This window comes from Fimicolochytrium jonesii, assembly GCF_025526975.1.
Source record: "Fimicolochytrium jonesii strain JEL569 chromosome Unknown EV422scaffold_2, whole genome shotgun sequence".
Lineage (NCBI taxonomy): Eukaryota > Fungi > Chytridiomycota > Chytridiomycetes > Spizellomycetales > Powellomycetaceae > Fimicolochytrium > Fimicolochytrium jonesii.
The window spans coordinates 1585310-1613159 of NW_026515669.1; the positions used below are offsets into that span (position 1 = coordinate 1585310).

General features: G+C 54.7%; 5 protein-coding genes across 5 annotated transcripts; 4 read left to right on the forward strand and 1 right to left on the reverse strand.

The window, feature by feature from the left end:
* The first annotated feature begins 1870 nt into the window (after window positions 1-1870).
* Window positions 1871-5749, forward strand: EV422DRAFT_617110 (uncharacterized protein). Its single transcript, XM_053073993.1, has 2 exons — window positions 1871-4536; window positions 4604-5749. The coding sequence occupies exons 1-2, from the start codon at window positions 2205-2207 to the stop codon at window positions 5620-5622; spliced, it is 3351 nt and encodes a 1116-aa protein (XP_052929586.1). The 5' UTR covers window positions 1871-2204; the 3' UTR covers window positions 5623-5749.
* Window positions 5750-6024: 275 nt separating this feature from the next.
* On the forward strand, window positions 6025-7514 carry EV422DRAFT_515413 (uncharacterized protein). Its single transcript, XM_053069316.1, has 4 exons — window positions 6025-6421; window positions 6495-6610; window positions 6700-7240; window positions 7334-7514. Exons 1-3 carry the CDS (start codon window positions 6152-6154, stop codon window positions 7037-7039), a joined length of 726 nt encoding a protein of 241 aa, XP_052929587.1. The 5' UTR covers window positions 6025-6151; the 3' UTR covers window positions 7040-7240; window positions 7334-7514.
* A 661-nt stretch (window positions 7515-8175) lies between these two features.
* On the forward strand, window positions 8176-10642 carry EV422DRAFT_154805 (uncharacterized protein). Its single transcript, XM_053064912.1, has 3 exons — window positions 8176-8339; window positions 8412-8993; window positions 9059-10642. Exons 1-3 carry the CDS (start codon window positions 8312-8314, stop codon window positions 10504-10506), a joined length of 2058 nt encoding a protein of 685 aa, XP_052929588.1. The 5' UTR covers window positions 8176-8311; the 3' UTR covers window positions 10507-10642.
* Window positions 10643-11487: 845 nt separating this feature from the next.
* On the forward strand, window positions 11488-14540 carry EV422DRAFT_154834 (uncharacterized protein). The gene is made up of 4 exons (XM_053064913.1): window positions 11488-11542; window positions 11666-11726; window positions 11814-12975; window positions 13047-14540. The coding sequence occupies exons 2-4, from the start codon at window positions 11691-11693 to the stop codon at window positions 14351-14353; spliced, it is 2505 nt and encodes an 834-aa protein (XP_052929589.1). The 5' UTR covers window positions 11488-11542; window positions 11666-11690; the 3' UTR covers window positions 14354-14540.
* Window positions 14541-14823: 283 nt separating this feature from the next.
* Window positions 14824-16663, reverse strand: EV422DRAFT_154846 (uncharacterized protein). Its single transcript, XM_053064914.1, has 3 exons — window positions 15755-16663; window positions 15564-15685; window positions 14824-15491 (listed from the first exon to the last, which is right to left on the reverse strand). The coding sequence occupies exons 1-3, from the start codon at window positions 16374-16376 to the stop codon at window positions 14937-14939; spliced, it is 1299 nt and encodes a 432-aa protein (XP_052929590.1). The 5' UTR covers window positions 16377-16663; the 3' UTR covers window positions 14824-14936.
* Between the last annotated feature and the right edge of the window lie 11187 nt (window positions 16664-27850).

Sequence of the window (27850 nt, forward strand, 5' to 3'; positions counted from 1 at the left end):
TTTTGTGTTTTTGCCCCTCCGTCTTCTCAGGGGGCATCATTCATACATAGTTTGGAACATCGTGCACGATTGTTAGTAGATAGTTTGATGCGTATGTAGATATGGTACATTCCTGGGGTTGGAATACGGCGTAGACGTGAATGCCTCTTGTTTGCAATGATATACCAACACTTGCAAATTGCAGTTCGGCCAGCGAAACTGTGCTTCGGAAAATATCATGGGCCAGGACGGACAGATGGTTCTGATGTCCGAATCCACATGCTAATCTCATCACTTCTTCCACAGTCTAACGTCCAGCCCGTAAGAAATTTCATCGACGCATGATAAGGCACCAATTCAAAGGAAACATTTCAAGTCGTTTTTGCTTTTGCTTTTATTGCTTTAATTACAGGGTAGGGGTAGCACGCCGACGGGTAACAAGTGGGAGCACGGCACACGCGCAAGGAGGGGGTTGAATTCGTGTTTCCAAAATTGCGTTTGTGCGGCTATGAGGATGAGGGATGATAGGAATTGATTTGTGTCTGGTGGGGAAGCGATGTTCGCGGATAAGCAGCTCATGCGGAACCCTCCAACTTCCTCCTCTCCTCCTCGGCGGCGACAATGTCGGCATCCTTTCCTTGGTTGAAGGTGGCCTTGATTTCTGCAATCGTTGATGGATCGTCAATGTCCGTAAAAACTTACGTAGGCGGAAGTACTATTGACAGGTCCACCCTGACCATAAACACCTCCCGTCTGTGAAAACAAGCGATATCCGGAAACTCACCAGGCTTCTTCTTTTCCCATTCAGCCTCAATCTCCTCCTTTGCGTTCTGGGCAGCCAGCTTGGCGGCGGAACCGGCGTGGGTGGCGGCGTTTCCGGCCAGCTGGGCAGCAGCGTTGGCCTCAGCTTGAGCGGTGTCGAGCTCAGCGTTGGCGACGTTCTTCTTTGCTTGGGAGGCCATTTTTGATTTTGTTTGGGGTGTAATGAGGACGGTGGGTTTCAGAAAAAGGGTTTGCGTTTTGTGGGGTTGCTGTTTTCGTTTCTGTTCTGAACAGGGAAGTTGGGAGGGCCTGCCTTTTATAAAGAGCTCCTGAGCTCGCAGCCCTCCAGGACTGAATACGTCATGCCAATTTCACAGACGCGCCTGTCACGATCTCACAAGCCCTCCGCAACCTTGCGCGAGACAAGACAATAGGCGTGACGTATGATGAATCTCGGCCCTTCTCTCCTTTCCACCAAGCCCCCGCTGTCCCAGAACCCAGACAGACCCAAGCCCTCCCGGACTCCCGAATCGGCTCTTACTCAGCCCTCCCCCGCCGATCGTCGTCCTTTCGGAGTCTCCACGTATGCCCAAGGCCCATGACTTGCAAGTTGACAAGGCCTGCATTTCGCCATTTGAAGTTCTAGATCTAAGCTCAAAACGGGAGGCGAAAGGATTCCAAATCATCGCAAAGGCGCTCCGTTTTTGGCATGGTGCGGATGTTGAGAAGAGCCGACAGGCCATGCACGCGAGCAAAAGCTAGCACAGACTTCACCGACTAACTTCCTCATGCATTCAGGTACTTAGTTCTCAGAGGTTTCCTGGCGAGGAAGCGAACGCCCAGCTGGTAGCGAGTAGGCGACGGCTGAGAATGTTCCGTTGCTGGCGAGTGTTGCCTCTCGCCGACCCGTTGTGAATGAGTCTTGCTCCATGTCCAATGCGGCCAGAGTGTGGGGGTTAGGGTTAGGATGAAATAGCTGTTTGGCTTAAATAACCGCGCGTAACAAGAACCGTGGCATGACAAGCCTGCAGCCAATCAGCGACGCGACAATTTGGAAACGGGACGTGAGCAGATGCGCGCCCTGCGGGTTGCTGCACTTCGGCCGGTGGGGAGAACGGGTGAAGAGTCTCGACTCTCGAGACCCATAGTAGACACAAGCCGACATGGCAAGAGCGGCCCACACCGCATGAGATACTGTACTCTAAAAGTCACAAGGATATCCAGGGTCGGAGTAGATAAGGAGGACAGGGCGGGCCTTGGCACCACTTCCGCTTTCGTGCAATTCAAGAACATTTCTGTGTAAAAACTTCCTCACCAAAAGGTTCCCGCAATTGGCCAGGATATCGCCAAGTGGATACTAGATAGATACGAAGAGGAGTTGCAGTCGAAACCCAGACAGTAGAACACACGGGCGAGGCCGTCGTCGAGCAGTTCAACAACGTCGAACAGGGAGTCCAAAGGTCATGAGTCCCACGCAGTCAGCGGAACCCGACTTGGACCCGTACTTGGCGGGTTTTCAAGCCGCAGCCCGCACCCTATTCGCAGAGCAGGATGCTCGTACTCGACAGCTCCTGCAGGAGCAAGAGGAGCGCTATGAGCGGAAGATCCATGTCATGCTGCAGCAGAACACCCAGCCGGTCTATGTTGCGAACCCGCATATGTCTGGCGCTATGTTCCCGCAGCTCGGACCTCCCGGCCAGCAACTTCAACCCCACCAGCAGCTTGCACCACAGCTTGGTGGATTTCAACCACAGCTGGTTCTCCCGCCGAATCAGCTAGCTAATCAACATACGCTGTTGACGAACACATCTGTACCGTCCAGCTTATCGCCATATGGATTCCCAGCCGCATCTCCGATGGATTCCCACGACCCTTTCGCCACTTATACCACCATCCCCGGGACTACCAATCATTCCACCCTTTCAGCGCCAGCGTTCTCCTACCTCGACACGCTGAATCTCGACACGGACTTCAATATGCTCACTGAACAGATATTGGACGCCTCGGGCGTGATCCCAATGGATCTTCACACACCTTCACTAACATCGGTAGCAGTGAAGTCTGCTGACGGCAAATCAAAGTCGAAAAAGTCCAAGCGTAAGGCGTCAGTGGATAACAGTGTCGGTGGCTCAGTGGAGGGTGCCAGCAACGATACCAGCTCCTCGAAGAAAAAGAAGACGAGCAAAGGCGACGACGAAACAAAGACAAAGAGGAAAGCTCGGACGAAGTCCGTATCGAAGGCCGGCGCTGCCGTCAAATCGCCAACTCTGGCGACCGGTGAGCCCATGACAGAGTCGGCGCCTGCCACAATCAACGGTACACTCAGCTCGGCCCCGGGTTCGGTTGAGCCCGCAGTGTTCATCGCGGCTAGTGCTGAGAGCACATTAGCGCCTATGCTTCAACCCATTGCGACGTCCGCACTGCCCTTACCGGACGGCAGCGCCTTCGCTCTCACATCTGCACCAGCATCGATGAGCCCGATGACACTTCCCGCTGGAACCATCCCAGACGCAACACAGAGTCCGGCGATGGTACCCGCCTTCCAGATGGCGTTCAGTGCGGCACCAACAACGCCTGATTTGACATTGTATTCCGAAGTAGCACCCGACCATGGTCCCGTGTCTGCGCCAGCCGCCACATCCTACGGGCCACCGCTGGCGATCTTGCCGGCACTTGCAGATGCCCCGAAAGAGGTCCCTCCGGCAAAGCTGCCCTTACCCCGCCTGGCCAAACCAGTGCAACCACCTCAACACTTCCTCGCAGCGCAGATCCTGAAGCACCAGCGGAAAGTAGCCCACAACGCGATCGAGCGTCGATATAGGAACAACATCAACGATCGTATCACCGAACTGCGATCAGTCGTTCCCGCATTGAATGGGCCGAAGATTCGGGATGCAAAGGGTTCAAAGAGGAACCGTCCTGAAGACGAAAGCAGCTCCGAAGACGAGGACGAAGGCGAACTCATCGACGGTGTTCCCGCTGCTAAGAAGCTCAACAAAGCGACGATCTTGAAGAAGAGCACGGAATACATCTTGCACTTGAAGTCTTCCAACGACATTGTCCTGGATCAGAACGCAAAGTTCAGGGAAATCATCCGATCTTTAGGCGGAGCTGAGATCCTTCGCCAGTTCGATGCACTCCAGACCCATCAGCAGCGCGCCAGCATCCAATTCGCTCATCAGCAGCAGCAGAACGACCTTGGCAATCACTCCTCCAACGACGAAAGGACCGCGCCGATCTCATCAGAGAGCTCAGCCTCTGGCTCTCCATCACCCGAGCCAGCCAGTCCTCGCGACGACGGTCAAAGCTTGAAGATGATGGTTCTCTGCGGCATGTGCGTCGGCATGCTTTGGGCACCAAGTCCGTTCGCCAACGCCGCGGACCATCACCACGGAATGGCCAAGGTGTTCGGAAACCCCAACACATCGTCAGCCATTGCGAACCTCGGATTTGTTGCCGCCTCACTTCCCGTGCTCTACCATGTCGCTCAGATCTTCTTCCTTATCTTTGGCATGTTCCGCGTCTTCCGATGGGCCTCCCCGTCATTGGGGGCCGGTGTCACTTCTCGCATGGCGAATGCGTCAGCCGAAGCGCACGCACTCGTAAGTGATGCACCGTACGAGGAGCGCTATAAACAGTTGTGCACTGTACAAGGCAGGAAACTGGAGCATGCGGGATGGTGGACAGTCATCTTGGAACTGCCAAGGTACTTTGCATCGCAGTACCTACCTGCGCGAAAGACGTCGACCGGTGTTGCGAAGTTGTCGTTGATCGTTTTGGAAGCTAGTCTTCGAGGTAAGTGATTGATCTGTAAGACACCCATGTCCCGGATTCTTTGCTAACCACCATATGCCCGCTATAGAACCGAAATCGTTGCCGCCAGCGCATCGCGTATACCTCGCACTCAACACGTTGAGCCTGGTCAACCGCATACCAGCAAACTCGGCTGAGCTCGTCTCGTTAGGACACTTCCAGGCAGCCGTCAGTCTGCGCGTCGCCCTCACTACCGTGAAGTCTCCCCTCGCCAGCCGCATTCTGCGTTCCCGCGCCGCGAAATGGTTCTCGGCCGCGCTGAAAACCGATAACTTCGAATGGGCTAAAGGTGTTGAGAAGGCTGACCTCGTCACGACTTTCGAGAGTGACGCATGGATCGACGTTGCGGATCCGGTACGATCTCTGAAGGACGCTGCTGGCAAGCTTCAGATGCGTCAAATTATCTATCAACGCGACGCCATCCAAGCACTGCGTCCCTTGCCGTCGCCCGGCACATCGGCTGCGCTCACTCTTGTTGAGAAGGTCCTTGGCGCGTCGGCTAGCCGCAAACATCCCGCCTTGGTGGTCATTGCGCTGTATGCCTCGGGCTCGACGCAGGAAGGCACCAATATCGTCGCTCACCTGATCTCTGAAAACCAGCTGAAAGGCACCGTTGGGCTGGCCCTGTTGACCTACGCCGCAACAACCGCGATGGAGTACGACAACGAAGACTATGACGCTGCGAAAGCCGTCGCCGCCCTGAGCAGGCTCGCGGACGGGTTGGCCGTCACCTTATCCCCAAAATCATCCCGCCTCAACACCGTCACCCTCTCATCGCAGAAAGCCGACGACATGAACAACCTCGCCGAGTTCCTCGCCATCAGCTGGGCCGTGATGGGCCTCAAACGTTTTGTGGAGCAGAGCAACGCGTCTGTCGCTGTGGGAGCGGATTGGGGTGCATCCGACCCGATCTTTGAGAAGTGCATCAGCCGCTGCGGGTACAAGCTGAGGACGCTCCTTAGCGCATTGGTGGAGGGTGCGGAAGACTCTGTGCAGGGTAGGGCTACTGCGAAGGAGTTTGTACGGATTTACCAACGTCTGTTTGATGGGAGCAATGCCCCTTACTAGTAGACTTGGGTCGTAGGGGGGTTATGGTTGCCGGTTTTGTTCTACTGTGGTTCTCCTTTTTTGTCACAATCAATATACATCTATTACTTGTCTTCGTAAGCACGAGTCTCATGCAAGCCAATTGCCAATTGCTCCATTCTTCCACTCTAGTGAATTGTCTTACTGGATGCTTCTCATGTATGGACGGCGAAGGAGCCCCCGGGCCCTATTAAGTCATAGGAACTTGGAACTTCGACAAGTCAGCGCAACGTCACGTGAGATATCAGCGCCGGGGTAAATATTAAAAGGCCAAGCAAAACGCGCTGTTGTGGTCGTACAAATGGGGACTTACGACCCCTGCACCAAGCCCCGTTCCGGCGCGTTTGGACTCACTGGTGACGTTGGATTTTGCAAAGGAAAAGCGCAAAAAGGGACCATCGATACAAAAGCAAGCAACCCCACCTGCGAAGCATTGCATTCCCCACCAACGACCATCCCATTTTCCCACGCCCTCAAACTCACCATCAAACCCACCAACATCACTGCAAACATGGTCGCCTTTAACAACGTCGCGTTCCTTGCTGCTGCTGCCTTCATCTCTACTGCGAGCGCACAGGTCACTCTCCCCGGTGGCGCTCAAATTCCGGGCGTGCCAAACCCTCTCCCTGCGCTCACATCGGTTGCCGGTCAAGTCACTTCCGCCTTTGGAGTTGCCACTTCCGCCATCGCTGGCGTTGCCACACAAGTCGCTGGCGCCGCCACACAAGCGACGTCTGCCGCTGGGGCTGCCGCTACTACCGTCGCTGGTGACTGCCCTGTGGTACGCTTCATGTTTGCTTCCAACGGCCATATTTCTTGTTCCTCATGCTAACGTTTTCTTTCCCGGATTGCAGTTCGACCTTTGCAAGAGCAACATCAACATTGCCACGACCAGCACGTGCGACCCCTTGCAGAAGACTAACGTTACTTGGTACGCGGACTGTGAATGCAGGTTCGCCGTGAACATGAAGTAAGTAACATTTTTCGGGTCGTAACCTTCCTGAAGAAGAGGGTGGCCAGCTATTCGCCTCGCAAATTGCTGACTCTGGTCCCTTTCAGGAACTGCTACTCTCAGTGCCCAGGGAACGCCAAGGTTGAGGCCGAAGGAGTTGCTTACCAGACGAAAGTCGTCGCCCTGTGTGCAGCCGCCAACCTCGACGCCAACCACCTTCCTCCAACCGCCCCCTGGATCATCTCCTCCATTGCTGTCCCAACGGCTACCGCTACCGCCGCCGGTAACACCGTTGCCGCCCCCGCTATCACTGCTACGTCCGTTGCTTCTGCGGCTGCTACCGCTACGCCTTCCGCGGGTGCGAACTCTGAGGGCTACACTCTTGGCGGTTTGACCGCCATCGTTCCGATTGTTGGTGCTGCCCTTGCAGCGGTGCTCGTCTTCTAAAACTTCACGGACTTATTTTTCCTTCCTTGTACTGAGGCACTGATGTAGATTTAGAGACATCGCGCGGCGTAACATATCCCTTTTTCTACATAATGCAGACATTTGTATATTTCTTTTAGTTTTTCTTAATATCAGCTTTTTCCACATACCTGTGACTATCATTTGGGCACCTGTCGCTGCGAGGTTGGTGTACCTTTCTTCCCTTAGCGAATAATGAGAAGATGGGAAAGACAGAGAACTGCGGCAGCATCGTCCACACCTATCTCAATTTCAAAGTGTTTGCTGCAATACGTACCTTCCCAACCTCAACGCCTAGGTCTGCACCTGAACGGTAATTGCCCGCCGATGTCCTATACATGCAGAAAAACAATGCGGCCGGCGACTCCAACTGGTGATGTAGAGGGATCATGCCTTAAACATAGCTTCGAGAGTCCATGATTATATATGCGGCATGTGTGAGAAATGTCGATTTGGGGACGCGTCGAACTGCTCATAAGCGACGAGCGCGTCCCGCGAGCCCTTTTTTACCCCTGTAAAATTACCAAACCGTTTTCCTTCCATGGACGGTGAACCCGACCCGCAGAAGGGACTCGACCGTAATTACCGCATCACACGCCTCCGATGGGTTCTTTGCCAAAGACGCACATCAAAACAAACATGTACGGGACGATGGGGTCTGCCAATATCCACATCAATCGCCCCTGAGTTGTTTGCAATACAAAGTCCGTGACTCCTGCAAAGTCCCCGCCAACCATACCCACCAGTTAGCGGATGTGTACTTCATTTACTCGATCGTGTTGAGGCTGCGTCCGTTTTACTTTTTGGGCGGGATCACTACCTCTCCTGGTGGCAGAAGCTCTCGTTCCTCCTTCCCTTCGCCTCCGAAAAGTGGATTCCTTGGGTTTTGCACCAGCAGAAAAACGTATATATTCCGCGAACGTAGATCCTTTCCCGCCTTGCTCGACTCCTTGTGCAAGCACGCAACGGATCCAGTTTCATCCGGTATACGGCATTGTAGGACCTCTCTCTTGAAACCTACCGCAGGACGGTGAACACGGCGAGAATCATAAGTTACCGAGGCTGCGCAACAGGATCCTTCGCCACCGTCGACATCTTCATTTGGACTACTTAAAAAAGCATCGGCTTCCTGCGTCTCTCCGTGCCTCCGTCCTACAGCACAACAATTGCAGACCCACCTGTGAATGGAGGCACTCTTCCGTCCTGTTCTTCTGTCATCTTGCCCACGCATTTCGCGCTACGAATCTCGCGACGATGTTGACGCGTCGGAGCCCGCGGAAAGGTAACGTGTCATGGTGCATTTCGCGCATTGGAGATTAGCATGATGCTAACGAAAGGCTTCTTCCATCACCAGTGACCTTTACCATTCAAACAGCAGCAGTGCTGCTATTTGCGACCCATCCTGGTCTGGCAAGCCCATTGTTTCTCGACGTTCCGACACCCGCCAACGACTTGGCCCCGGCAATTCCAACCCTGCCCCCGCTCGCCACGCCCTCTGCACCAATAGGCACCGGCTCGACCCCTACTCCTCCGCAAGCTGCAAAGGTCTCTAGTGGAGTACCCAGCCCTCCGGCGACCGTGCAAGGCAGTAATGTTTCATCCGCGATTAGCACCGTAACCCCCGAAACAGACGCAGGAAGCGAATTAACTTGCCCCGATGGACACTATGCAAACGCTGAGAATACCAGCTGTCTGCGCTGTGATGCGTCCTCCACCAATGTCGTTACGTGTGAAAATACGCTGGCGCTGCATGCGAATGCTTTGAGGCCGTCGTCTTCGGAGATGGGAGCGTGGGCGCCAGCCGTAACGGCAGCCGTGGTTGGGATTCCTGTGTTGGTTTGCATCTGCATTGCGTTGGGGGCGGTTTGGTGCATATGGAGCAGACAAAAGAAGGCGAAAGGGGATCTCTTCGGTAGTAAAATGGACTCGCTTAAAGGTACGCCTAATCAGGATTGTCCTATATGATATCGATTTTCAAGCTGATTTTCGTCTATGGAACAGACTTCAGTGAAAACAGCAATCTCCCAACACGGCCTCAGCGGGCATGGAGGAAGCCTGGTGGCTCCGTGCGCGTGGGCGGGATAAAGGAACCACCTCTTGTGAAAGATGAAGCCAGCGGGCAACGAGAGAAGTTCATGGACATGGTCTCAAAGGCGTGGCAAGGGCCATTGGAGCCTGATCGAAAGACTGCAAAGCCCGCGCAACCATCAGCAGCACTCTCCGCGCCTCATTCGAATGGAAGCGAAGGAGGACTGACAGCAGATGAGCAGCGAAGCGCTCTCATTCCAACGATCACGCACATACCAGAGCTTGCGAGAGATCTGGAAGTACCGTTATTTGCTGGGAAGTCGTATCAGCCTGAACGATTTGCTGCACAGAACATCCCAACCATCCAAGTACATCAACCAGACAGTGCACCCCCTTCCGGCTTCAGCTCAGGGTCCTCCGCGACGTCGAACAGCTCGTATAATTCTCAAGGCAAACCCCGAAAGCCCATCTTAGCCCACCGCGAGAGACAAAAGCCTCGCAACCCCGGCGGCCGAATCTACGATGATGTCGACACCGGTCGGTCTGTGAACCGGGAGCTTATTCGCAAAGCCGCCCTTGACGAATTTGCCTATCAGCAACATAAAAACAGCAGTGTGAAGTCGTCCACACCATCGGCAAGCGTGGATGGCTCTAACCCCAGCGATAACACACGGGTCAACACTCCTGCAACCGACCTGATGACAGCCAACGACGACGTTCCGCTGATCAACTTCGTCGGTCCAAGACCAGCTGCACCAACCGTCCGTCAGGACCCTCGCGTTCTTCGCCTCCATATCGAAAGCGGCACATCATCCTCCCTCAGCTCTTCGGGGTCCTCCTTCAGATCGGAAGCATCATCAGCCTCGCGCCTTCCCTCGCCCAACGGGTCCACGAGCTCACGGGAAGCGATGCGTGCTCGACGCGATATGTGGGAGAACGCGTTGTTTACGCCAGGTTCCATGTTATCGCCGGTTCCGCCTTACGCGGCCACAGGCGTTCCGATGCTGATGCCTCACCCGCCTCCTCCGATCTTAAGCTCTCCGGATCCGTACCACCCGATGATGGGAATGCTCAGCATACCACCGCCATACCAGATCTATTTCGACCAGCCTCAGTATGGCTTCGCGTCCAACTCTTCCACCACATCCTCATCCGCGGCCAGTTCCGCCTCGTCGTCGACGGATGACAGTCGCAGGGGTCGTCGACCAGGTCGGACCCGCGATAGAAGTCAAGAGACGTCCCACGACCACCCTGACACCGCAGCTTCGCGTTCTGAATCGCGCGCACGGAGCACCTCTCGATCTCGGTCCCGCTCACGGCGTCGAGATAGATCCCAGCAGCCGAGCGATCGCGTCATGGATATCCGGATGCAGAAGCAACGCGTGCTCAATGAGGAGTATCGGAAGCTGCAAAACAAATGATGTGGACTGCCACACTTACTCGCACGGTTGGATGTTCTGTTCGGATTGTTGTTCTTATGCATGGTGTGTTCATATGTCTGTTCTTACGGGTCAGTGGCTACTATAGCCTGACCCCACCCCTGTGAATACAGTAGAAACTCATCCCTTGTGTTGTTGTCAATCGGTTGTATGTACATATATATATGCAAATGTCAATAGTCCATCCGAAACTTCCATTGATAGTACGTAAGAGGACGGCAAAAGTAAAACGCAGATGACAAAGCACCCAATAAATGTGCGACGGCTCGGAGGCGCTGAATCACGTGCGTTGCTCGAATATAGATGACATCATAAAGTCTGTAGATCCACAACTCTCACTTGGCAGCTCAACGCGTCGGGAACTTCGAGGGAAGACGCCTGTCACGCGCCCCATCCACACGTCACCGTCACCGCGAATCAGGGATGGGGGGGGGGGGGGGGGGGGGAACGCAGAGTCCTTCCCTCTCCCTTCTTGCTTACCCGCTGATGAGGGAGGGATATTCCTGGATTGATGAGAACTGCATGCAATCATCCATGCAGCATCATAACTGGCTCATGAAGGTGGGGAAAAGGACACCGCTCCCTGCGTATCGATATTTCCGTGCAAAAAGGATAAAATCGTACGTAGGATTCTTGATCCACCCGCTACGCAAAGATAGGAAAGCCTCACTTGCAAGATCCGCACGGTATCCGTCCAATAATACTTGCCAGGTGTTTCCTCACTCGCAATACATACATCCACTCGGCGCAAGCAGCAAGCAGCACCAGCAGCAAACGGCTGTCTCGTCTTTCCGAGCGTTATCACCATTTGGTGTTCCTTTTCCACTCGTTGAACGAAACTTTATCCCACATACGCATACTCGGTTCGGTGTCGCAACCTGACCTATCTGTGCATACCGCCTTCCCTCCCCAAAGTCTTCGATTCAAGTTGCAACCACGTCCACACATTCTCGTCGGGTACGATTCTCGTCTCTTTCCGATCGGTCCTGACAACTTTCTACGGTTCGAAACCTTTCTGGTGAGTGAAGAGCTCTTCAGGCGGACTTGCCACTTGCAAGGTCTTCTCCAGAGTGTTTGCCTGCACGAGTTGCACTTGCGAGTGATATCCCGGTTTAGCTCACTCTTCATCACTACCTCATAGCGTCGCCTAAACAACCAGTATCGCAATGACCGAAGCGTTAGACATCTCCGCACCGTTCAATGTGCGTGGGCACAAGAACCATGCTGCCATTTCCGTCCCTTTAAACGTCGCGACGAGCCCGACAAAATCTAACGATGTTCACTTGCAGGCGGTTTCGTCGCCTCGCAGGAAGTTGTCAGTAATGGACGTCGCGACGTCGCCTTTGGCGGTGAACTTCCACACCTGGCGTATAAACGCGCTCACCACCAACGCATTTCGTCAATGCCAGTTCCTTGAGCACGCAAAAAAGACGTTTGACGAAGCCGGTGCGGATTCCGACAAGAAAGCCATGCGCATGCTCAAGGATCTTAGCTTTTTCAACTCGTCGCGGCCTTCGAGCGGATCCTCGCGTCTTTCCGAGCAGGCCCCCAAGTCGACCTACAGTGCGCTTCGAGCTCTCTTGACTACTCCCGTCTCTGCCCTTGGCGACGCAGAATGGCTTTTGGCCATCAAAACGCTTCTCGAGCCGCAGCCGGAGCTGTACGAGGAGTTCAAGGAAGCATTTGGCATACGAGAAGACGATCACACCCCGCATGATGTGGATGAGGCGTTCACTCCGACATCTGCCGCAGCCGCTGCTGAGACGGGCAAACCCTTCGTCCGTCGTTCCAGCAGCAAAGTGAAATTCGAAACACGAGAGGTACAGAATGCGGGCTCGGATGAAGATATGCCAACCATCCTTCACTATCCTCCCACCCCAGCTGCGGTCGACCTGCGTGAGTCTCCTTTCCTTTCCATCTCCGAATGCAGATCCCCAACCCCGATGAGCCCCGCTGGACCCGCCGACAAGTCTTTCGCATTTGATGCCACCGCTCCGGCCGCCATCCCTGAGCAGGAACAGAACGAGGTGTGCTTGAACGGACACTACATCGCCTACGACTTGCATGTGGCCATGATGGACAGGCCCGGCGAAATGCGGGAACTGATGGCAAGGAACCCCGAACTCTTCGAGAACATTCGTAATAGCTGTTGTGCGGATGACGATCGGTGGATCGAGCTGGAAGACGTGCTGTTGACATCTCGAGAAGAGATGGATGACTTGACTTGGATGCACACGATCGGAGACCACATGGGCAACAACCCAAGCTTGTTTGCAATGCTCAAAGAACTAGTTGGCTATGACATGCACGAGGAAGTTGCGGAAGAAAGTGAAGACGAGGATAGCGATCTATATGATGAGGAAGACGATACCTTCGAGAAGCCTGAATGGCTTGACACGGTCGTCAAGATGCGGGAAGCCCCGGAGATCATGCAGCGGCTTGAGAATGATTGTAAGCGTCAATGCTCTGTGTTGTTGACCGCCTTTATCCTGTATATGAGAACTCACACCCATCTCTCTCAGATCCGCAATTCTTTGCCAATGTCAAGAAAGCCATTGCAGCGGAGGATGAGACGGAATACTCCCACTTCCTCAGTGCGTTTTACAGTCCTGCTTCGACCATGTCTGACCAGGAGTGGGAACGCGAGATGCTGCGGTATCTCGCACGATCCAAGTCGCTTCTCAGCCAGCTTCGCGAGATTGCCCTCTACGAACTTGACGTGGATGAAGATAAACCGGAGCCGGAGACCAGTATCTTTGAGCCTGCCGTCAAGGTCGACTTCTCATCGCGTCCAGCACCTACCCAGGCTCAAGGACCAGCGTCCAAGATCGAAGTGAAGGCCCGTGCCGACCCTTCGGCTACGAGGGACTTGGAAACGGACCACCCACTCTTCTTTAACCTGCTGAGGAAGCAACTCACATCTCGTGACGAATACCATCGCTTCCTCCGAGCACTCTACGCTCCCCGAGAACACATCGCCGACGACAAGTGGGAAGCGTTGATTACACATCGCTTCCTCTCGGGCTCGCGGCGCCTGCGTCAGATGTTCCGTGAAGTCGTCGACGCTATGGTCATTTCCACGTCCGAGATTATGGATTCGGACGATGAGGAATACCTTGGCCGATTCGAAGCGCCGATTCGAGGCGTCAGTGATGCCCGTGCGCGCATCCTGCGACTCGAGCTTGCCGCTCCTGAACTATTCAACAAGATAAAGCGCAAGCTTGGCGACCAGTACGGCCGCTTCAAAGCTCTGCTCGTCACACCACGGGAGGAAATGAACGACGACGAGTGGGCCGAACGCATCGAGACGTACCTGGAGAGTGATATCCAGTTGTCGACCGGGTTTGCTCAGGTCGCCGGCATCCAGCAGTTGCGGAAAGACACTGCCAGCAAAAGCACCGCTGCGGCAGAAGAAGGCACCGGCGAGATCCTCTCCACGAGTCCATCATTGCAATCCGCAGCGCCTGTCATCGCACCTGTCCGCCCACCATCCCCCACCTCCTCCACACATTCCGGCCAATACGCCATCCGCGAGCAAATCGCCTCCAGCATCGGCCAGCTCGACTGGTTCCTCGGGCTGAAATCCGCCGTCGATGACGATAAGGTGTTTGGAAAGCTCCTCCATGGCCTCATTGAGAAAGAGGAGACGGAGAAGATCGCGCATCGCGACGACGCCACCCCGAGGTCTGAGGACCTCTCTGGCGGTATTCTGGAGCATGCCAACGTCTCCAACGACAAGCACGTGCTTCGGGAGTTGTTGCACGAGGTATTGCCATCCAATTCTGAGGTTGCTAAGCGTGTCGAAAGCTGGCTGGAAACATTGCCTTGAGCTGGAGGGAATCCCCGTATTTGCCTATCTGTTCACAATGCCTGGGCCGCGGGCGTATCATTGTCATTCCCTTCCGATTCGCTGGCTTTGTATCTTCTTTCATTTTCGCTTGTAATAATCTGCAATTTTGAGCCTTTTCATATCGGTGACCTTTTGTTCTCAACTTCACCAAATCTTTTTCCATTGTCCTCTCGGAGCCAAAGATGAGCATCTGGTCAAGACAGAATGTATTCCCATTTTACGTATTACAGTGCCCCGGAGAGCACGTTCAGATGCAAGCCAGCGCCCGACAGGTGAGCGTAACACAGAGGAATGGATGAGGCCTCTGTACATATTACCATACATCTCCAAAGGCATCCGTTTCTGTAACGACTGCTACAAATTGTACATTGCTCACATAACATACATACGAAACCCAAATACGCCGGTCTACTTATGCTGCGCCAATTTCTAGCACTTCAGAGGTGACCGATTCCACACGAGCCTGATCCAGCTTCTCAGGCTGCAGTACTAAGAGAAGATGTGATAGCGTTGCCTGATATCGCTGAACAGGATGTCTCGATCCGGAGAATCGGCAAGGACGTCAATGTTGAGTGATCCCGCGTGGGCTCTTTTCAGCGGCTGAGGCTGCGGTCCTGAGAGAAGACGTGAAAGGGCTGTCGGAGATCGCCGAACAAGAAGCCTCGCTTCGGATGCTGCCCAACGACGCATGGCTATCAAGCCCACGCGATGATAAGGCGTAGTTCCCAGTCTGCGGCTCAGTGCTTTTCGGGGGTGCACATTCCTGAACGTAGTCCCCAGCTGGCGGTTCCGAACGTCGTCCCGCGCTCACGTCGACAAAGGAAGCTTCCAAGTTTGTCGTTAAGTTGATATGTTCCGCTGCAAACTGAGCAGCTTCGATTGTCTTGAATTCCGCATATGCTATGCTGGTGCCATCTTCGAAGCGGCTATACGTTATCTCCTTCGCATTCTCGTACGAGCCAAGCCATTCCGTGGATCGTTTCTTTCCAAAATTGGTATTGAACAACATCGTCTCCTTAAGATCGACCTGTATGGCGGCAGAGGGGTTGGCATCCGCCATTTTGAAAGGGGCTCGTTCGGGTGGCGACACCATCTCGGCTGTGGCTGGGGTATAACCCTGCACAGAGGAAACGATTTGAGGAAAGGGACTGATGTAAGCGGTGAAAGCGGGCCTTCGTCGGTCCCATACCTCGATATAACGAAAAAAGCGCCTGGCCGAGGGCGGATCGGAAAACGTAGCGATGCATTCTATTTCGGACAAGAGATCCACCCGCTGCCAGCCCCAGAATGATGATAAGAGATGCATGAGAACTATTTGGGAATCAAAATCGTTACGACTTCTGTCTTGACCATTTGAGTGGTTTCCATCACAACATATACCAGCCGGTTCATCGCCATAGGGGGTGACACGAACGCCGCGTGCTTTACTGTAGAGATCCGGATTCGTCACTTTGCCGTTTTGCTCCGCCAGATAGTCCCCAAAGTCGTCCAATTTCGAGATCGGTTCCGTGGGATTCCCGTACCGATCGACAAAGTAAGGCAGCAAATTTGTTTTCGAAGTGAGGTAATCGATGAAGCTAAAAGCGTCGTGAGTTGACTTAAATTTGACAACGTTCCCACGAGGAAAAGCTCTCCCTTGATCATATCCTGGTTGTCGCTGCGCTATCTTCTTTACGACCGAAACTGGCAGAAAGTTTCGAGGTATATAGACATATGGCGACTCGACGGCAACCGAAGCGATGGGAAACGGGCCGTTCTTCGGGTTCGCAAACGACCACTTATCCCAATGCAGCTTGACACGAGCATTAAGTTTCAGGTTGAGTGTCCCCAGAGCACGAACGGCGTTGGCGTGCGAGGTGAAGCATATGAGATGGAAGTGTGGGAACCAGAATATTTGTGTGAAGTCCTCGAACTCTTCGCAGGCTATGAGCAAATCGGCCTCATCCACACCTCTAGGCAGAGGCGGGCGGACCACTAGTCTGGATAGCTGTCCGACATCCATAGCGACGTTGCTGAAAAGGAGAGAGGTGACTAGTCCAAGTTCACAGCAGCGTTAAGACCACCCAAAGATGGACTTGCTCTTGCTTTGACGCGAGGAGAGCCGATTCGCGAACCGGAAGATTCTATTGACCGCAAGGACTTCGAGATACCTGTCAAATGCTGGGAAGTAGGAGCCACACCGTTGAGATTTGCAAACTCAACGACCCGCTTTGCCGTAATCCTTTGCGATGCACAGTCCAGATGGGGAAAGCAACAGGGTCTTGCTGTGCTGTCGAGCCTGACTTGACGCGTCTCTTACCACAAGTTGCCATCATCGGCGACGCCTCAGGCAGAGGTACAATGATGTGGATGGCAGATAACCACCACGGAAAATGGGATGGGGTGAGGATTCTAGACTACCTACGGTTACGGGAGAATACGTCTGGTCTGCGGCCATTGCCAAACACCACCGAACGCACAATCGAGAGGAAATTCTTGGTGCTCAGGACGTCCCGATTGTGCACTCTCATCCGTAGTCGTAGTGGTCGTCTTCCAGGAATCTCAAATGGCGTCCAGTCTTGGTTGATACATTCGGGGTTGGGGCAACCCACCAATCCATGGACGTATTCCATTCTTCCCTTTCTAGCTTGCCACAGCCGAGATGACAGCCGGCGTCGGATGTTTTTCTTCACACGCCCGTGGCAGTCTGGGCACACAGCGGCGACAGCGGGATAGTGGGGACAGCGGCGACAGCGGCGACAGCGGGATAGCGGGATAGCGGGGACAGCGGGATAGCGGGGACAGCAGGGCAGTAGTAATCAGCTGAAACTTACCGAAATGGCCGCTCCTTCTTGATGTCTCGACAGAACAAGAGGTCACGCTTGCCCGGATCAATGCTGACAATGTTTGGAGCCTCCCGTAGTTTGGCGATGTGGTGCTCAAAATACAGCTGCTTGACTTCTTCCTGCATTTGGGCTTTGCTGCGCTTCTGGGCGCGATGGCCGTACTTGAGCCCTGGCTTCTTGAAGTGGATGGTAGCGGAATACCCGTTTGTGCTGATTGACACATCAAATTTGAGACCAAGCTTCTTTCGATCCTTGAAGACCTTGTCCTGCAATCCGTCATTCAGCAAGGTGAGGTGAGTGAAATAAGTGCAGAGGGATAGAGACTTACATTCACGTTGAGAAACTGCCCCCACAGCTCCCGCTTGCGTTGATCGGTGAGTTTCCCCATGCGATGGCAGCCCAAGGCCAGGATATGAGTGGTTGGGATCTTCGTGTCGAGCCGAACAGATGACTGGATTCGAGATTTGCGCAGCGGGATAGCGGAAAACAGCCGCATTCCATGGTGCTCATAGAGGCGTGAGAGCTCACAATAGGCACCTGTGATGAGGCGAGGCAGGTGCGGACCATGATTAGACAAAAGAGGAACCCGCGGGGAGGGGGGGGCCAGAAATATACTAACTCACCTAAATATGGCATTGCGTCCACCGCAAGGCTGTATGCAAGCGGCTCATCCTGGGGAGGAAACAGAGTGTTATGGACGACGCGTCCATACCATGCGCTTACCTCATGACAGCATCCCAACAGTCAGTCAATGTCAATTCCCTGTCAAAACCTGACATCTGCCAAACCTCGCAGCCGCACGCAGCCGCGCTACCCCACACCTGCCACTGCCTTCATTTCTCCACTCAGCCGCACGTAGCCCCACCTCCCAACACTCGGCGCTTACAAACCCTTCTTCATACTTCCCCACGTACCCGCCCACAGCCTCAGCGTAGCCACCCCATCCCCAGTCTTCTGTTTCTATGCTTCCCCCACCCTTGGCGCTTCTCTTGGCTTCCCTCTCATTCCGCACCCTTCTGCTTCCCCACGCTTCCCCAGCCTTCCCAGAAAAGCATAAATAGCCGCCTCCCCTGAGCTCCCCACTTCCTGATCCCCCAGCAGATCAACACCAGTTCTTCCTAGTCTTGTTCTAGTTCTTGTTTCGGTCTGAATACCATTACCTGTCAACAACCTGCACCACAAGTCGCCTCTATTTCCGTCGGCTCCGCCCATTCTTAACAGTTTGATCTGCTCAACAACCCCCAGCCACTGTGCCTCCACGCCAAATCACCATGTCCGACGCCCTTCCCCTCACGGCCGAAGCCTGGCAAGCCATGTGCAATGCGATTGACGAACTTCGAGCGCAGAATACCACCCTACAAGCCGAACTAGCGCAAACCCAGACCACTGCCCCTGCCACTCACGCCCCCGAACCCAAAATCAGTCTCCCAGACAAATTTGATGGCACCCGAAGCAAGTTCCGTGGGTTCCTCAACCAGATCCGGCTTATGTTCGCCCTCCAACCCAGGCGCTACCCCAACGATCAGACCAAGATACGAACTATTGGCACCTACCTCACTGGCACCGCCCAGGCCTGGCTGGCGCCCCTTGTCGAACAAGACCATCATTCCCTTACGAACCTGGATGATTTCATCCAGCAAATGCAAGCAGTCTTTGGAGACAGCGACAGGATCCGCACGTCCGAAAACAAGCTCCAGAACCTTCGACAAACCCGTGCAGCAACAGAGTATGTAGCTGAATTCCGACAGCTGCAATGCGATGTGTCGTGGAATGACCAGGCATTGATTGCCACCTTCCGTCGCGGCCTCAAAGAAGACGTCAAGGACTTAATGCTCACGATGCCCCCTACTGCCTCAATCGACACCGTGATGGAACAGGCCATCCAATGTGACAACCGATTGTTTGAGCGCCATCTAGAGCGAAGCAGGAACCGACAGCCATATGTGCCAGTTACCACTAGCCCCACCCTCATGAGCCCCGACAACCGCCCAGACGACCCTATGGTCATTGACGCCGCTCGTCCGCGAGGACCCCTCACACCGCTAGAGCGCCAACACCGCATCACAAACAAACTTTGCCTCTATTGTGGTAAACCTGGCCACATAGCCAAACTCTGCCCAAACAAGATACGCACGGCGAATGTCGCGGTTAAGGAACCTGCACCCATCCAGGATTTTGCCCAAGTCCAGCTGCAGTAAAGGCCGAGCAGCTGGGCAACACCTGTCCTGGGCCTTCTCACCACGCAAGTACTGCCAAGGGAGAAGCCACAAAACCTTGCACCGATCCTGGCATCTCCAGCAACACCCTTCTCCTGACCACCAACAATGTCAATCTCCGATCTGAGATACCCTCACCCATGCGGATCTTGGGCCCATCCTCACCATTCGAGTACCCTGTTACCCTGCAGATATTGGCCCAGCGAGCTCCAGTTCAGCTTTCAGCACTACTTGACACCGGTGCGATGTCGTGCTTCATCGACGAAAGTTATGCCCGCAAGCACCGCATCCCACTTGTCAAGAAGGAGGACCCCATTGCGCTTGAACTGGTTGACGGACGTCCCAGCCATGCGGGCTCCATTACCCATCACACCCAACCTTTGGGCATGTGGGTCAACGACCATTTTGAGGAGGTGGTATTCCATGTGACATGTTCCCCGCATGCGCCAATCATCCTGGGGCTTCCCTGGTTTGAGCTCCATGATGTGGAGCTACACTGGAAGACTCGCACTCTTTGCGTCCGCTGCCATTGCGGTTTTGGACAATACGCCTCCTGGGATGCCCTGCCAACAGAACCTAGCCCGAAGCCCTCAAGAACCCCTGAACCTCTGATCCGTATCCATCAAGACGAGATTTCAGTCTCCCTAGCCCAGACACCCAACACACTGGACCCAGTATCCACACCGATCCACGTATCGTTTATCAGCGCCCCAGCCTTCCGTGTGGCGGCAAGGCATGACCAGGCATTCATTGCCTACGCCAATCCGACCAAGTCAGATTCCCAAGCCCTGGCGACCACTCCTCCAAAAGATCCGAAGGCCATCATTCCTGAAGAATACCAAGATTTTGCGGACGTCTTCACCAAGAAGAACGCGGATACCCTCCCAGAGCACTGACCCTACGACTGTCCCATCGACTTAGAAGAGGGCAAACAGCCACCGTTCGGCCCGATCTATAGTCTCAGCGAGCCTGAAATGCAGGCACTCTGTGACTACCTTGAAGAGAACCTGGCTAAGGGGTTCATCAAGCACTCCAAGTCTCCCGCCGGTGCCCCAGTCCTCTTTGTCAAGAAAAAGGACGGTTCCCTCCGTCTGTGCGTCGACTATCGTGGACTCAACAATATCACCATCAAGAATCGCTATCCCTTGCCCTTGATTAACAGCATCATGGATCGTCTTCGAGGGGCACGCCGGCTCACCAAGATTGACCTCCGGGGAGCCTACAACCTTCTTCGGATCCGGCCAGGGGATGAATGGAAGACAGCGTTCCGATGTCGCTACGGCCTATTCGAGTATAATGTCATGCCGTTTGGGCTCACCAATGCCCCTGGAGTATTCCAACACCTCATGAACTGACATATTCCGTGACATTCTCGACGTTTTTGTTGTGGTCTACCTTGACGACATTCTGATCTTCTCAAAAAACCCAGAAGACCACCCCAATCACGTCCGAGAGGTGCTCTCACGACTCCGCCAGCACGGGCTGTATGCGAAACCGGAAAAATGCGAATTCAACCGTGACTCTGTTGAGTTCCTGGGGTTTATCATCTCCCAGCAAGGCATTTCCATGGACCCAAAGAAGACGGCTGCCATTACCGAATGGGAACCCCCGACGAATGTCAAAGGCATCCAGCGCTTCCTTGGTTTTGCCAACTTCTACCGGCGATTCATCAAAGGGTACTCTGCGATCGTTGCACCCCTGACCACGCTCACTCGCAAAGACTTGCCATTCAAATGGACCCACGCTGCACACCTAGCTTTTGAAACCCTCAAGAAAGCCTTCACCTCCGCACCTATCCTGACTCACCCCGACCCTGACAAGCCCTTCATTGTCGAATCCGATGCCTCCGACTTTGCCCTTGGCGCCGTCCTCCTTCAACCCGACTGACACAGATCAACTCCACCCCGTGGCCTTTCACTCCCGCAAATTTACTCCTGAGGAAATCAACTATGAGATCTACGACAAGCAACTCCTGGCTATCCAAGACTCATTTGCTCAATGGCGACACCACCTCATTGGTGCCCGCCACAAGGTCATCGTTTACTGTGACCACAAGAACCTCCAGTACTTCATGACTACCCGTACCCTCAACCGCCGCCAATCCCGCTGGTCAATCTTCTTTGCTGATTTCGACTTTGTCATCACATACCGCCCTGGTACCCAGCAACACCAAGCTGACGCCCTCTCTCGTCGCTCTGAATACGAGCTAAGGGAGGGGGAAGAAGCATTCCGCTCCCAGGAAACCACGATCCTCACCCCTGACCACCTCCGCCTGGCCGCCACTTATCTGACCCCACTGGACTCCTCGCTCCTTGACCAAATCAAAGCTGTCCTGGCATCCGATGTGTTTGCGCAAACCATCCGGCGACAGCTTAGGGCCCCCATTGCCCAGCAATCTCAAGAAGACCAAGAACGGATAAAGCGATTCTCCGAGGAAAATGGGGTTCTGCTGTACGACAACCTTGTCTACGTCCCCACCAACAAGCTCCGTGCTGGGATCTGCCGGGACATGCATGACACGCGTTTGGCAGGACACTACGGCATGTCAAAGACCCTGGAGCTCATCTCACGCAACTACTGGTGGCCTAGCCAGTGGCGTTTTGTCAAGTCCTACATCAGGTCCTGCGATGTATGTGCTCAAGCCAAGACCAGCAGACACAAGCCCTACGGACTCCTCCAACCCCTGCAGGTCCCTGACCGCCCCTGGGGGTCAATTTCCATGGACTTCATCACGGATCTACCCGCCAGTGATGGGGTTGATTCTGTGCTCGTTGTCATCTGCCGGTTCACCAAGATGGCGCACTTTGTACCGTGCAGGAAAACCGCCACCGCTGAGTCAACTGCAGATCTGATCTGGCACCATGTCATCCGGCTCCATGGACTCCCCGACGATATTGTATCTGACCGTGGCCCACAGTTCAACTCCCACTTCTGGAAACGTCTCTTGGCTCTCCTGGGAACCAAGGTCAACCTCTCATCGGCGTTCCATCCCCAGAGCGATGGACAAACCGAGCGGACCAATCAGATTCTTGAGCAATACCTTCGCTGCTTTTGCAACTATCAACAAGATAACTGGAAGGAACTCTTGTCTTCTGCTGAGTTCTCTTACAATAACACCATCCACTCCGCCACCCAGACAACCCCCTTCTACGCCAACTATGGGTTCCATCCTCGATTCAGTCTGGCTTCCGCCACCACAACCGAAGCCCTTAATCCTGCAGCCGAAGCTCGTGCCAACCATCTCAAGGAAATCCATGAACAGCTTGCCACTGAGCTCAAGGAGGCCCAAGGACGCATGAAGCGCTTTGCCGATGCTAAGAGGGCACCTGGCCCAGACATGAAACCCGGGGACAGTGTCTGGCTCTTACAGCGGAATCTCAAGACTCTCCGACCTTCCCAGAAACTTGATCACCGTAAGATTGGCCCCTTCACAATCACGGAGAAGATCAACTCGGTCACATATCCCCTCAAGCTTCCCCCATCCTACAAAATTCACAACGTCTTCCATGTCTCCCTTCTTGAACCACGTTTCACCATTCCGGAGCGAACTGAGCCAGAACCCACCCCACCAGAAGAAGTCGAAGGACAGGAGGAATGGATTGTGGAAGACATTCTTGACTCCCGTATTCGACGCACGCACCTTCAGTACCTCATCAAGTGGCAGGGATGGCCAAGCTCGGAGAACACATGGGAGCCAGTGGAACACCTTGCCCGCTGTCAAGAGCTTGCAGTTCCACCAAAAGTACCCCGACAAACCCCGACCAAAGCCTGCCAACATCAAGACAACATCCGGACGCCGTGGCTAAAGGAGGGGGTGATGTTATGGACGACGCTGTGGTGCGGTGAGGAAACAGGTCATATTGCCGCAACCCTAACTCCCTGCGGTAACCCTACCCCACTAGCTAGTTTATATCCCCAGTCACATGACTTGTTGTCGTATTTTTCTACTTGTACATATCCGCGCGCGACTGCGCCGGCTTTCTCTTTTCTTCTTTACCCATAATACATCTATATATCCCTGCCTACCTCATTCTGGTGGAGAATTGGGAAGTAGGTGTTTTGGGGACACCCACACCGTCGCTACAACCGCAACAAAGAAGAGTATCCGTTCTTCCGTTTCGTCCATACTTGGTGTACCGTTTTGAGCATTCCACGCCATTCCCGCCACTTTCCGCGTGGCTATAGCGATTTCCTTAGTTACCGGCGGCGATCCCCGGCATCCATCCATCCATCAGTTCCCGACAACAATCCACCAATCTGACGAGGGCTTCCTAGGCATCATCGTCCCGGCTATCCATTCCCGCTGAGTATCCATTGATTGGACCACTCTCCGCAACGATCCATTCATACACGTCGTCGTCCCGTGAGAAAAGCCCAGCTTGAGGTGCAGCCTGGATTTGGGCACTCGCAACAACACAGAAACCGTACTTTTCGTAACCGTCCGTCGAGAATATCCAATGGCGTTCCCTGGCACTCCCGCCTTCTTCGGAAGCAACGATTGGCGTGACACTCGTCCTCTTTTTAGCGACACCCAAGAAGACAATGAACTCAGCGAGCACGACAGCAGCGACGGCCACTCCGCTTGCGCCTGCGCTACGGAGTCCGCGCGCGCGCGCATCGACGCCTTCCTTGCCCGCTCACAAATCGAGCATGCGGGTGTAAAGATCGGATTGTATGGCGCCATTTCGCATGTCGATGCAGAAGTCCTTGTCGGCTTGCTTCAATTCTGTACCGATATGGGCATTAGCTTCGATTCAGTATGTGAAGGCTTAGCGGACGGTACCCTTGATCGAGTCTACGTCCAATCCCTCAAGTTCGCACTCGACGCTCATCCCGCGCAATTCGCCCTCCGTGAATTTGCGAACGTCGTCAAAACTGCCACTGTTTGGCATCTCTCGCGTGATCGCTACCATGCCGGCCCGCATGCGGCGACTCGTCCTCAGTCGGCGCCCTCGAACAACCCTACTTCTCGTCCTCCGCATCGCGCTGGTGCTATACCTTCGGCACCTGTAGCCGCTGCCCCTCTAGATGGCGCCGTTAGTCAACAGGATCTCGTCACGTTGATGTTCCGCACCCTCGAACAACTTCAGCGCACCCCGCAGACAACCAATTCACAAGCGTCACTCAACAAAGGCCTGCCCAAATACGAAGGCAATAAATATCATCAGGACTCGTCACGAATCTTGCAATGGCTCCGCACCTTCGACAAGCTCGCTGACTCTTGCGGCGTTCAAGAAAAGGACCGCTTCCGTTGGCTGTCTAAGGCGATTGATGACAAAGACCAGCTCACTTGGACATGGTTTACGTCGTATCAAGGCAACACCCAAGATTGGAACCACGTTCGTACCGATATGGTTTTAGAATGCGCCTCGTCGGTCGACCGCGACCCGTCGCTCCTCGCCGACCGCATCTCAACCTTCCAGCGCGCTCCGGGGCAAACCATTCGTCAGTACGGCAGCCTATTCTTGTCATTAGTTTACGAACTCGAATACCTCAATAAACACATTGCAACGGTCGCTACGGAACTCACCCGGACCCAATTGCTCGAGCTTTTATCCGCGGTCTAGGCGATAGTGCTACGCTGGCGCACGCGCTTGGTTTGCCGAACTTCAACCAGCTTCCAATCGAGGAGTTGATTCGGGCTTGCGCCGATTACGCCGAACGCAAGGACGCATACTCAGCGCCAAACGTGCCGTATCAGGCGTCGACTCGTCCATCGTACCCCGCACCGACGGCTACGAACATCCCGGGCACCAACAACCAGTATCCCTCAAATGCGCGGAACCAGCGTCCTTCGGTACCTCGCGCACAGCCCGCTCCACGGGTCTTGCAACCAGCGCCGCAAGCTTCGGCCCCGACGACTTCGGCGGCTCCGGCAGCGTCTGGTCCGGATGACTTGACTGCCCGCATGCGCGACCTTTCCATCAAGACCGCCGGTAATAGCAACCAGTATCCTCCGGGCCTTCCCAGCGCGCGCCCTCAACGCCGCGACCGCGCCTGCTTTCGTTGCGGACAATCCGGCCACATCTTCAGGGATTGTCAATCCACCACGAAACTGGATACCTGGCGTGGGTACCAGTTAGCGGCCGCCTTCTACCCCGAAGAAGTCCATGAGTACGACGAAGATCATACCGAATATTACTCGATGGTCCTCCGCGATGTGGGCCACTACTACGCGGACCCGGAAGACCAGGATTTTCCCAATGGGAGCTCGGAGCAGTAGGGGACTCCGACCTCCCGCAATACGATCCTCCGGATCCCCGCCCAATGTCGTTGGCGATTTTTATGGCTGAGAAGAGAAAAGCGGATGAGCTCCCGTCCGAACCGGCTTCGAAATGACTGAACACTTCGACGCACCCGATGCCCTTCCCGGCACGGCCCCCGCTCAAGACTCGTCCCTCGGTGACGCCCGCCCGCCCGCCGGGTGTCCTTCCTTCACGTTACACTGTCGGTCAACAACAGAGTACGCCGATGCCGGCGCGGTTTCCCCCGGTACCTCCCCCGCCGACCAGATTACCTCCTACACCCATTGTCGAGTTACCTCGCGTTACTCCACCGCCTAAATCGGTACGCTTCAACACTCCCACCAGTACACCGATGGAGATCGATCCCCGGGGGACATCCGGTCCAACCCGACCTGCCGCACCGCACAAGCCGCCGTCACCGATTGTTCCCACCCGCAAGTCCCCCTCACCGCCGCCCCGCGCCGATTCCCTGGTCGGTGATGACGATCCGCGCATTCCTGCTCCCATCCGTGCGCTGATTGACAAGAAACAATTCGATATCGTCAACTTCCTCAACGAGACTGAAGTGCGCGGACTTACTCTTGCCGACCTACTCCAATGGAGCCCGGCCTTACGCGAACGCCTCCGCGACGCGATGAAACTCGTCCCCAAGGTGCGCCGCGCGGCTCTATGTTTTCGCGAACCTCTACTTGGTGCCTGGCACCCTGACGCTGAGCCTCCGGACCATGACAGCGACAACACCCTCAACGGACGTCTCGACTTTCACCTCAAAGCTCTCTCCAAGGTTGATGTTTCCGCAACCGGCACCCATTACATGAACGCGCTCATCCAGAATTCGCCCGCGAAGTGCCTCTTCGACGGTGGTTGCTGCTTGATCGCCATCAGCGCCGAGGTCCGCAAGCGCCACCAATGGACTCTCACCAAGGTTCCTTCTACCTTTCATTTGCGCCAAGTTGACGGTTCCGCTCCTAAGCTCGAGGGAGAGGTCCACAACCTCGTCGTCACCATCGAGGGTCATCAAGTTCCGATCAACGTCCTTTCCATCGTCGGAATGGACGCCGAGTGCTTACTAGGTCGTCCATTTCTGGAGATGGTAATGGGCATCACCCATTGGAAGAATTCCATTTACCATTTCAAGATTCACGGCTCCTGGATCCTCGTCCAAGGTAGCACTGGAGAGACGCGCGAAGTCCGTACCCTCACGGCGGCCGAGGAACGTGAATGGGATCAGCACGGTCGTACACCCCTTCTCGATATCACTCCTCCGGCGCCACGCACCCGTTCCCAAACCAGGCAAGCCAACATCTCCTCATTGATCGCTGACGGCTTCAAGGTGGAGATCGATCACACGGGCGATCAGACGCTCGCTGACATTCGTAGTGGCGCTCTCTTCGGCATACTACAAACTGAGCCCTGTCCACCCCTACCCGGCGACTACTATTCCCCGGATTCCGATCAGATGGATTTCCGCATCAACCTGCTACGCACCTTCGCGAATGCCCCGGTCCCCAACCAGATCACCGTCCCGGCTTTCCGACAACTTAAACAGGCTTTGCAACTCGAGCCCAAACTGCCCGAATTCACTCTCCCCGCGACACATGAGTTCCGCTTCCTCACGTGGAATGTTAATTCTTTGCGCAACCTCGTCCGCAAGGGGGTCGACCTGGGCTCCCTCTTCAACCGCCTGAACCTCGATATCGTTTGTTTCCAAGAAATCAAGTGTTCGCGTTCTTCATTACCGCTGTCGCTCACGGACATTCCGGGTTACCGCTCCTTTTGGTCGCTCAGTGAGACCAAACAAGGTGTCAAAGGCGTTGGGACGTACGTCCGCGCTGAGTTAGCCGCTACGCTACGCAAGGTCACAACCGACGCTGATCTACCGATCGACCCGGACGCCGATTGTGAGGGCCGTGTTCTCGCCCTCGACTTCGACCAATGCACCGTGATCAACGTCTATTATCCGAACGGCGGGATGGGCGACGCTGATCAACAGGCTCATGCGATTACTTCCAAGATCGCCCTCCATCAGACTCTGCTTCAGATCGCCACCGCGGCCCGGACGAGCGGACGACACGTCATATTCGCCGGCGATTTCAACGTTGCGCATACCGATTCGGATGTTCACCCCAACCTGAAACACCAGATGCACACCGGTGTGACCCCAGCGGAGCGACAACTGCTCACGCATTT